The sequence below is a fragment of the Linepithema humile genome, chromosome 2 (genome assembly GCF_040581485.1).
Source record: "Linepithema humile isolate Giens D197 chromosome 2, Lhum_UNIL_v1.0, whole genome shotgun sequence".
NCBI classification, from domain to species: Eukaryota; Metazoa; Arthropoda; class Insecta; order Hymenoptera; family Formicidae; genus Linepithema; species Linepithema humile.
The window spans coordinates 10,973,782-10,985,857 of record NC_090129.1 but is presented as its reverse complement, the minus strand read 5'-3'; the positions used below and the strand labels follow the sequence as shown (position 1 = coordinate 10,985,857).

At 32.4% G+C, this 12,076-nt stretch overlaps 2 protein-coding genes across 4 annotated transcripts in view; one reads left to right on the top strand and one right to left on the bottom strand.

Annotated features, from left to right (window-relative positions):
• Positions 1-740: 740 nt before the first annotated feature.
• AspRS-m (aspartyl-tRNA synthetase, mitochondrial) lies at positions 741-3,833 on the bottom strand. Its single transcript, XM_012362465.2, has 10 exons — positions 3,580-3,833; positions 3,230-3,463; positions 2,788-3,156; positions 2,525-2,701; positions 2,274-2,453; positions 2,060-2,164; positions 1,769-1,984; positions 1,492-1,695; positions 1,239-1,422; positions 741-1,163 (listed from the first exon to the last, which is right to left on the bottom strand). Exons 1-10 carry the CDS (start codon positions 3,658-3,660, stop codon positions 1,003-1,005), a joined length of 1,911 nt encoding a protein of 636 aa, XP_012217888.2. The 5' UTR covers positions 3,661-3,833; the 3' UTR covers positions 741-1,002.
• A 1,389-nt stretch (positions 3,834-5,222) lies between these two features.
• Positions 5,223-12,076, top strand: part of LOC105669477 (protein toll-like) — a 50,937-nt gene continuing 44,083 nt past the window's right edge. Inside the window, exons 1-3 of one of the 3 annotated variants that reach the window (XR_001100270.2) lie at positions 5,223-5,290; positions 5,380-5,637; positions 9,015-9,301. The gene's annotated coding sequence lies outside the window, so the exon portion shown is untranslated. The other 2 variants (XR_010888472.1, XR_001100271.2) reach the window with 2 other exon arrangements.

Sequence of the window (12,076 nt, the reverse complement as noted above, 5' to 3'; positions counted from 1 at the left end):
GTGTATCTCTGTCTAAAGCATACGCAAAAAAAAGATTAAAGAACATAGCACTTCTTTTGTTGCGGCACTGAAACGGAATTTCGATTGTACAAGGATTTGCAGAATTTACGAGAGTTATTTGTCAACTCGATCCAGCCTATTATTTCAATTAACAAACCATAATTGTAACGCACGTATGTACAGTTGATTACAGATTTACAGTTTCATAATTTTTTACATTAAGAATTGCAAAAGATTTGATCGAATAGATTCGTTTATCTTGATTCATGGGTTCTTTTAACAATTTTAACCAATAAATTTGACGCATCGTAAACTGTATAGATATTTCATTAACGACATTTTGTTAATCAATATATCACCGTTCCAAATACACTCTGGGCTGTTTCTACACACACACATACACACACTCACACACACATATGTACTTATACGTAAGTATATATACACACATATATATATGTGAAAAACAGCGATGTAAATTTTCGTCCGCCAACAGTTGATAGTCACGACATATCAACATATTTGTTAGGAGATTTGTTAGGTTGAAAATTTCAATTGATAAAAGGAGGATTCTTAAAAAGTGTACAGAAAAGAGTGTTTTACCTTTTTTAGATCCTTCTTGAAAATAAAATCACCTCGATAGCTTAGCGCGCAGGTAAATTGTATTTTTTATTTTTCTGTAGAACTATTTTGATTGAATGCACGAGAGTTTATTGAAAGAATAAAACTTTTTTTGTACATCCATTTTACATTTTATTTTATTTACTCTGGCTTACAGATCACAGCTGTGTGCTTCCGATATCTCTTCAGTTTGTGTAATAATTACACTGATAAAAATATAAATAATGACGATACAAAGTGTCAATTAATCGTAGTTTTACATTTCTTTTATACACGCACAATCTCGGACGTTAAACGAAGAATGAGATCCTCATGTATATATAAATGCAATCGGCTTGATTACATTTTACTGTGTATCATGAAAAAAAACTTAATAATACTTCATTTCTTCACTGTTTGTATGTGATACAATGTCTTCAGCTCATCTGAGATGACGTCTGGTGCTCCGGACATTAGGTCTCGTCCTTCCATCGTCTTCGGAAAAGCTATAACGCTTCTTATGTTTTTCGCATTGCAAAGCAAGCAAACGAGACGATCTAATCCTTGAGAAATATAATAATTTATATTTTATTTCAATTCGCAGATATATAAAAACTGATTGGGCGAAAATATGATACCTATGGCTATCCCACCGTGAGGTGGAGCTCCGTACGTTAAAGCCTCGAGCATGTGTGATAATTTTGTTTCATCTATGTCCAACATCTTCAATATTTGTCTTTGTAGATTGGCATCATGGATTCGAATGGAACCTCCCGCAATTTCTGACCCATTCATAACTAAATCATAATGCAAGCCTCTCACCTGTAAAAAAAAGATATTTGAGAAAATTATATGAAATTAATTTTATTTTACTTAAATTCTTAATCTTACCTTTAGAGGATCAGTCGTAAGATATTCCATGTCATCTGGATGAGGTTGTGTAAACGGATGATGCGTCGATTCCAATTTTTCCTTATGCGTGAATAATGGAAAGTCCGTGATCCATAAAAATTCATTTTTAGACGAACGTATTTGTTCACCTTTAGCTTCTAATATATTTGTAAATTCGACACGTAACTTTCCTAAGAGTTGCAACTAAAATATGTAATAGTTAATGGACGAAAAAAATAATTTATTATTACTAAGAATCCAAAAACTTTATATTTACCGCGTCAAATCGACGTCCAATTGTTAATAATACCGCATCTCCTTCCTGCAATTTGCAATACTGTGATATATTTTCTACTACATTTTGTGGAAATACTTTATTCAATTGTGCTCTCCATGAATTGCTCTCAATTTTGAATTGAATTAGCTTTGTAGTATCAAAATAGTCATTACGGATCTTGGAAAAGTTATCTCTGATTGATTTTGTTAAGTGTTTCTGCAATACACAAAATTATATTAATAATAGAATACAAGTATGCAAAAGTTCAGTTAAAACAGATTTAACACTTACTGATTTATTTGGAAAAACTAAAGCATACACCTTTTGTTTATCATCCTCGAGTTTTGTGGTCTCAGTTAAAATTGGCGGATCAACGATGTGTGTAAGATTTTGTATCTGAAAAGTTTGGAATGTTATACTTGTCAAGGAAATAAAAGAAGACATAGATATTAATAGATATTATAATTCTCGTGTAGATATTAAGAATCGATATAGATATTCTTACTCGATAAGGTATTCTCAAGTCTGGTTGATCTGTTCCATACAATTCCATTGCATCTTCGTAATCCATTAGTTTAAAAGGCACATTTATAGAACCGAATTCTTCCGGCCACGAGTACATCAACAAATTTTCAATTAAATTCATTACTCCGTCCCGATCAACAAATGACATTTCAATATCTAACTACAACAGGGCTGATAATAAAACATGGTTTACATGTAACAAACCAATGTTATTACATCCAATGTAATTACCTGTGTAAATTCTGGCTGTCTATCATGTCTGGCAGTTTCATCTCTGTAACACCGAGCAACTTGAAAGTATCTATCAAAGCCGCCTATCATAAGAAGCTGCTTAAATTGTTGAGGACTCTGTACTAGTGAATAAAAGTTATCTGGTTGTCTCGTGGGCACTATAAATTCCTGTGCACCCTGAAATATAATAAATCAATTTTACATATTTACACTTTAAAATTTACAATACATTAAGAACTGTTGTTAAAAACAAGAAAACATACTCCTGGTGTACTTTTAAAAAGTGTCGGTGTCTCAATATCCACAAAACTGCACTCATTGATTAGAAATTCTCTCATCTTCATTATAAGGGAAGAACGCATTCTTAAGTTTCTTTGCAATTCAGGATATCTCAATGAAAGGTATCTGTACTTCATTTGCTGACTCTCCTTTGCCTTGTTAAATTCTCTAATAAATATTGGAAGATTCCGTGATGCTATATTTAAAATCTCCAAAGATTCTACATATACTTCTATATCACCAGTCTTCATTACTTTATTCTGTTGACCATCAGGCCTTGATATAACTTTCCCTACTATGCTTAACACACTTTCATGAGATAAATTTTGTGTTAATTCTATCAAATCCTTTCTCTGAAAAGATTAAAAACTTTTCAATGTTTTATAGGGATTAATTGTCAAAAATATTTACTCTAAATATACATACATCTTCTGATATGAGTAATTGTGTTGATCCATAGGAATCTCTTAAGATTATAAATTTTCCCATTCTCTGAAATTCTATCCAGCCACTTAATTTTACTTTCTCTCCAAGATTTTTAAGTGTTAGTTCACCACATGTGTGTGTTCTTAAAACATATCTATTAACTGGCAAAACTATTTCTTTTGATGCTGGCTTATCAACTAAATTGTGTACATAAACAGAGATTGGAGTTTGAATCTGAAACAAAATGTATATGTATAATTTTTTATAAGTATATAATATAGAACATTTCTTTAAGTTGCAATGGGAATACAGTACATAGAAAACATTCTGTATAATGTTTAAAAACTTACATTTATTTTACATAAGTTTTTTATCATTCGCCACATATGGTATCTCGTTATACAATTAAGAACAATTCTATTGCTAAACATTTTGCACGAATTATTAAAATTATTATAAAAGTTCTTCAAAAAATATTTAACCTCTTATATATTTTATTTCAATTATAATCATTTATTCATCACTGCAAAATTATTATGCTTTTTATCTTCGGCTGATAGAGAACGAAATGTAAACTCTTAAGGTACCTTTTCATGCTGACGCTCGACGCTCAATTTCAGCGTCAAAAGACATCATGTGATCAAAAATCGCTGCAATGATTCGTTATTTTTAGTCACGTGATGTCTTCTAACGCCGAAATTGAGCGTCGAGCGTCAGCATGAAAAGGTACCTTTACACTGACATAGGCTGTGTTCCGAAATTCACTGCCAGTACTGAAAATCTACAATATACGTGACGCAAACTATAGATTTTCAGTACTAGTAGTGAATTTCGGAACACAGCCATAGTCGTGACGTATAAGGTTTGTTCTTTATTGCTGAACTTTCTGCACTAGTGTACACTAGTGACACCGAAGCGTTCTCTATTGCCATTGATATAAAGAATACCAGGAAGGAGTATGTTGCGATATATTGCGGATAATCGATAAGATGCATTGGTTCAGTTTTATGACAAATTATAAAAAATTTTTGTATATATTTTTCCTATAAAAAATAAATAAATATGTATAATATATAGTATTTGTATATATATAAAATATATTTATTTATATGCAAAGTGTAATAATGTATACAGTATATAACAAATGTAAAACTTGATTAAAGAAAGTTCGCTTAATTAAAAGTCACATTACACTCAATTTTAATATATATAGTTACAAATTATGTGCTTGAAATAATAAAGTTTTTACTTTTATTATTTAAATTGTTTACAATAATTATTTTTGTTATTTTAAAGTTAAGATACAAGAAACTGTCAATAATACGCCAGTTGATGAATTTTCTTAATGAAATTAATGAAAATATGATATTTGGATTGACATAACTTTTTTTTTATTAGCGTGCATTGCACTTTTACAAATATAATGCATCCTCAATTTATAAAACTCTATAACAATTTTTGTAATTAGATAAATGATATGCTCTTCTAAAGTGTTTTGATCATGATTTATCGATAACTCTAAAAAAATTTGCTTATTTAAAAATTTATTTATAATATCTTGTTCCTCTAGATTTAAAAGAATAATCCAATTTTAGCTTAGAAAACTTCAAACAGCTGCTGAACATTTATTATACAACAAGTTAAGATACAGAGTTAATTTATAAATTATGCTTTTAATTCTATTCAATTTTAAATAGAATATATTATATACTTACGTATGAAATGTTTCCACACGTCCTTTTGTTTTTGCAAAGCCACATAAACAACAACTAACCATTTTATTCTTACTTAACAATTAAAATGTAAAATATTCTTAAATCTGTCACTCTCAATAGGCCTATTCTTTTTCATTAGTCTTTGCTTGCTCTCGACAACATGACGTCACAACTTCGATTCATGGTATCGATAATCGCAATTGGTTCAGTTTTATGACGTCACATCCTTTGCACTGCTAACAAAGGATTTTCTCTTCCATGCTCCTTTCTGGTATTCTTTATTCAATGGTTGTGTTTGCGGTGTTGAAAAGGGATCTTGGCAAGATTGTGATCTAACATTCCATTAGTAAGAATGATACAATAAGATTATTTGAATAAAACTGATTCATAATGTATGGAAATAAGAAAATAATTTTTATTTTTAAAATTTTTTAGTTTTCCGAAAGACGAAGATTTAAAATTAAAATGGATGGAAAATATTGGGAAAAAAATTAAGTACAATGCAACTGTATGTAGCAAACATTTCAAAGCAGAGGATTATAAAAATCATGAAGATTTGAATTTAATAAGGAAATTATTAAAACCTTCTGCAATTCCTAATGGACGTAATATGTCTAAAGAATTGAAACATGTTGAAAATTCTTCATCATCTAGTGTTATACATACTTCAACTGAGAAAGATCAAAATGAAAGGTATGAGATTTTCCACTATTGAATTTCCGTAAATCAAACATTAATTTTTTGGTAATTATGCAGAATACCCACGTCACCTCCGATTTTGACCCAACTGGTCTCATTCGATGCGTTTTTTTTTTAAAAAAACTTTTTTCTTTCACTAAATTGTTGCTCTGTCTCAGGAGACGAGATATTAAGCGTCAAAGTTGACGACTTTTCAGGTTAAAAAACCTGTCACTTTGACGAATTATAGCGATGTGAGCATACGCTGCGGTCAGGCGCGCATGCGTTGTAACAGAATTGTGCGCGGATAATCATTAATTGCAAGTCGCAAACCCATATAAAATAGTATAATTATGGACCTTGCTTTGCGTAGACACAGGGTATTCCGCCCCCCCGCAGGGGGGGCGGACCCCCTGTGTAAAATAAAAATAATAAAACTTTCGTGCGTATTCCAGAGCGGCATAGATTGCTTAATCTATCAAACTAGCTTTAGCATTATATATTTTTGTGCAATCCAAACTAGCTATGCTAAAGCTGCTAATGCCGCTCTGGAATACGCACGAAAGTTTTATTATTTTTATTTTACACAGGGGGTCCGCTCCCCCTGCGGGGGGGTGGAATACTCTGTGTCTACGCAAAGCAAGGTCCATAATTATACTATTTTATATGGGTTTGCGACTTGCAATTAATGATTATCGGAAATATATTTTATACTTCGCGCACAATTCTGTTACATCGCATGCGCGCCTGACCGCAGCGTATGCTCACATCGCTATAATTCGTCAAAGTGACAGGTTTTTTAACCTGAAAAGTCGTCAACTTAATGCTTAATATCTCGTCTCCTGGGACAGAGCGACAATTTAGTGAAAGGAAAAAGTTTTTTTAAAAGGAAAAACGCATCGAATGAGACCAGTTGGGTCAAAATCGGAGGTGACGTGGGTATTCTGCATAATTACCAATTTTTTATTGGATAGTATTTATGATAAATAAGACAAATGTCTTATAAGCTCTTATAGAAAAAATAGGAACATTAATAGATTTTATTTGGCATCGACACTTTTACCTAACATATATGTAAATATATTTTATCTATAAAAAAACTATTTGTATATTCTATTGATAATAAAAAAAGTTTGTGCGATTTTTTCTAATGAAAATTAAATAAGTGCAGAAAGAGAGCGGCCAATGTTTTTTGTAATCAATTTTGTACTCAAATGTGATATCACAAGATAGTACTCATCAAGCTGATTACTAATATCTAATGATTACTAATATGTTTTACAATGTAACCTTTTACTGATCAAGAAAGAATGGATGCGCTACTCTACAACACCAACCGTAACCGTTAGTCAAGGTATAATAATGTATATTTATTTTAATAATTGTTAACAGAGAGTGTTAACAGAGAGTGTATTGCATAGGTGCTCACCTGAAATTACAAAAGGGTGGGAATAGCTATATAAAAGATACCAAATGATAGGAATATAAATAATACCTAATCATTAGGTGACTGCAATACCTAACCAGTGTTCCGATTAGGGACCGGTTGTATGCGCATGTGCGGCAATACGGCGTCAGTACAGTGTCTCATACAAGTTAAACAAGGCACCGTTACCCCCCTACATTTAAAATATTTCAAAATTTTTTGAAATTGATTGAAATTTTCTACTTCTTGGTTTTTTAGCTGCTGGCTCCGTAGATTCCATGCTTGTAAATAAATAAATATTACTTATTTGTAGTCACCTAACCTCCTCATGTCAAAACGTCCCGTCATACGGTCAACACACAACATATAACGGCACTGGATCTCCATTACCGCACATGCGCAGAGCTGCACATGCGCATACAACCGGTCCCTAATCGGAACACTGCACCTAAGGGGCTGAGCACAATGAAAAGCACAGGCAATAGGAACAGGAAATAACATAGAAGAGAAAGAGAAAAAAGCTATTTCTCTCTCTTTCTTTCCTATATTATTCCCTGTTCCTATTGCCTGTGCTTTTCATTGTGCTCAGCCCCTAACTGCGCGTGCCAGACTCACATGTGCAGAAATGAAATTGACAAGTTGAAGAAACAGTATGGAGAAGAATGAAGAGATGGATGAATGTAGAGATGGGAAGATGATGCGGAAATTTGAAAGCAGCGAGCCAAAGTACCTTTGTACACTCGGTCACAGGAATGCCTTAACACACGAATCTACACGGGTGTCAAGGTATATCGAGTCGGCGTGTTCCGACTTTACATATTTTTACATCATGATTGGTTATGAACACAGCGGCAATGCTGTTTTGGCTGTTTCAAAGCAACTGGAGCAATTGACAAGTAAAGATTAATATTTATAATATTTATATTTATATAAATATTTATTGATGGTAGAAAACGAGTTAATATATGTACTAAATGATTTAGAAAAGTGTAATTATTTATCAAAATAATAGGAACTTATATAAAGCAATTAACAGATTTAAAAGTATTAACATGATAACAAGAAAAAATAAGTAATATTTTGATTCAATAATATTATCTGTGACTTATTTAAACGAATATTTTTACTTACATGAGAAGTTTCAAAATTTTCAGCAAATTCCTTGACTACACCACAATCACATGCTAATGCTTTCAAATCTGTTAATTGCTTTATATAAGTTCCTATTATTTTGATAAATAATTACATTTTTCTTCATCATTTAGTATATATATTGCTCGTTTTTCATCAACAGTAAATATTCATATAAATATAAATATTATAAATATTAACTTTTACTTGTCAATTGCTACAGTTTGAAACAGCCAAAACAGCATTGCCGCTATGTTCATAACCAGTCATGATGTAAAAATAAGTAGAATCAGAACACGCCGACTCGATATGCTTTGACACTCGTGCAAGTTCGTGTGTTAAGGCATTCCTGTGACTGAGTAAACAGTAGGAGAGTACTGTACTGTAAAGCTGGTAGTAGTAGTAGTAGTAGTAGAGTGATGAGCTCACAGAATTGGTCATTAAAAACAAGAGATAATCTGAAAAACTTGATAAAATCAAACAAACACAGAAATAGAAAACATGCGCGCGTTGTCTCAAAACGTAGTGGGCAGACGGTAGGGCCTTAGCTGGAAATCGACCGAAATGTGCAGATCGTGCCAAGCTCTGCTTTGGGCCATTTAAAATTTTTGGAGCCTATCTTCTTTTGATCGGCTATACCTTAAAGAAGGCTATACCTTAAAACTTACATATTTGTAATCAGCTTGATGAGTATTTTCTTCTGATGCTACATTTAAATGCAAAATCAATTACAAAAAATGTTGAATTTCGAACTGATGTTATAGAAAGATGTTAGTTGTTGTAAATGATTATAAGATGTAGTTTGATTTGCGATCTTTACTTTAATTGTTAAAAGTACACCACGGGGGTGACACTGCCTATGCTTCGCTACTTTGACTATGAAAATATGGACTGCTAAAGCCAACTTGATTTGGTATCCAAGAACTGTGGCGACACCGTGTGGCAACGAGGCCGGGAATAACTAATCCATACAATAATGTGCGTGTCAAAGGTGCGTGGTGTTTAGTGTATGATATCGGCTTGAATCTTTGACATAATTTAAATATATAAAAATGGTGTTATATTGTTTTGTGGAAGGCTGCAAATTGAGAAAATATAAAAAAGGGGAAATTAATGACTTCAGCCTGCAGTTTTACGGGTCTAATGCTTGCATCCTTCTTACTTGGAATTTCCTGCAATTTGCCACACGGGGCGGGGCTAAAATTTCGAAAAATATCGAAAGATGTTGGATACATACTCTTATACACGGGTTAGATAGGAAAAGTGGGGGTAACTAGCAGTTCATATTTTCATAATCAAAAAGATGAGACAACAACCCACCGATAACGCGCTCATCTACACCTATCCACACCGAAAAAGAATCTCATTTATGCTCCTCAGTGTACACTGCTTGAATTCGATAGATTTTCGTCTGATTAGATCTATCAAAAAATTACCTTTTTAAAAAAAAGATAAAAAAAGGCTCCAAGTACACCAGTGGTGTATTGGTCCATAAGCAAATGCATAAGGAAATTTGACCAATCAATTTCCTTATGCATATGTTTATGCCAAGATCTATAGAGAGAAGGTTACCTCACGCGCAAAGAGGGACGCGCGGCAAGAGGGGCACATGCCGAGCGGGGTGAGCGGCAAGAGGGGCACATGCTGAGCGGGGTGAGCGGCAAGAGGGGCAATGATGATCTCATCGACTAACAGTAGCTATCTCTCTCGCACGCTTTAGTGTTTTCTCTCTCGCTCCTTTAATATAGAAATGCTTTGTGAATGCAAATGCAAATGTGAATATTTATATGATAAAATTTACAGTGTTAATAATTTTCAAATATTTGCTAATAAAATATTATTGAAATGTTTCTGTTGAAATCTTAAAATAATTCTTTAAAACAAATATGGGATATATATTAGGGATCATTAAATATGCGGCAATATTGTGATTATAAAATTATATAATTATCTATAATAAAAATTAAGTATAATAAATATAATAAGTATAATAATAATAAGTATAATAGCATAATATAATAATAATAAAAGTATAATAATAAAATTTTTATAAGTATCTATAATTATAAAAATACATATATATTATATTAATCTGTTAATATAAAGAAATTTATTAGCGTTAAATTAATTAATAATTTTTTTATATTTATTAGCGACTCTTCTTTCATTATCATCTGCTTTTCTCTTATTACCTACGTGCTTGCGATTTTTTTTGGCAGTATTATAAAATTTAATACGTACATAGGTTCTTTGGAGAATAAATGCACGTACTAGCTCCTCAGGTATGTCGATATTTTTCTTCTTTACTATTGCCATAGTTAAGTTTTTAACAACGGCAGGTCCTTTTTGTAAACCATCTTTATGAAATTTACAAAAATATTTATCCATTTTTTTAACTTGGTTCAGCCATTCTGTAGATGGCTGTGTCAGTCCACCATAAGAAATGTGTTGCAACCAATTCGGGAATACATAATTATGTTCAATATTTGACTCATATGTATAGCACCCCAAAGTTGGATATTTTGTTTTATATTTTCTGGCCAACCAACCTGCTAAATAAAGTAGACCATCTGCTTCACTATCACATTTTATATTTACTGTCATAACGTTATAATCGCAATGTGTAATGGAGGAAATAGTCGATAAACTCTGGACTTCGAATGGTTTTTCTTCGTAATCTGAAGGTTCATCAGTTTTTTCATCACATTCAGGTATTGGAATACCTGAAGCTTTAATAACGGACGAAGACATATATTCGTCATGCACTGCTTCATGCACGTTGCGGTTTTTTTGGACTACACCTGGATTCTTACCAAGGATAATCATACGTATTCTATATTGAGCATCTAATGGGGTAGGGTGTTCATTAGAACCACCTTTTCCACGTACTTGCGAAAAAAAATTTTCAAGACCATCCTGATTTAATTTATAAGTAGCAATATACGATATGCCATATTTAAGTTTCATTTCAACATATAACTGTTTTAATGAAGCAATTGATATAAGAAGTCCTTTTTGAAATATTTGAAGAACTTTTTTCGATTGACAACGCATTGCATTTATCATGTTGTAGACCGTATCGAGAACTTCATTTTGGACGTTGATATTGAGACCATATGGTTTTTTACAATCTACCTTTCCTCCAGTAACATACGAATTCATAAGGTCCCACCACTGGCTGATCTGTTCAATGAAGTTTGCAGTATCGATTGCCACTTTATTATCCAAACCTGGACGATATTGTTTCAGAGCAGTTGCAGTCGTATGCGACAATAATTGAGCTGCTAATGCAACATTTTGTCGTTTAATTTTTTCACAATAAACGTGACCATTTGTTAATTTATGGCAAGAATTAATCTCAGAATTAGTTTCGGCGATTAAACATCGTAATGGTTCTGCTGTTATTATAGTTTTATCTGCTAATACAAAACCAGTATCCAATAGCCAATTTCTAATTAATTTTAGAATGTGTGGTGCATCTGCGAACACATAAACATTTTCTTTGGTTATCGGATGCGGAAAATATGTTTTTCCAGTAGATATTCCTAAAGTTTTCCATAGACCGACGTTGCCACCACCACAGTCTGATACAATTGCTACAACTGAATACGAAATATCATTCAATTCTTTTATTATTTGATATATAATTGTTTCAGTCATTTTTGTATCGAATTGGACGTATACTGGTTGCTTCCAATTTCCGAACAAGCTCCGAACCATTGCTATATGCATGTATTGATGTGGTCCAATAATTTCGTCGTATTTCCGATCATACTCGTATAAAGCGTTGACTTTCATTTCATCGAAATTTAATACCGTAACTTTCTCAATTTCGGACAAAGATTCTCCTTTTATTTTCATTAAATGTAACACATCTTTCAAAATACCTTGCCGCAT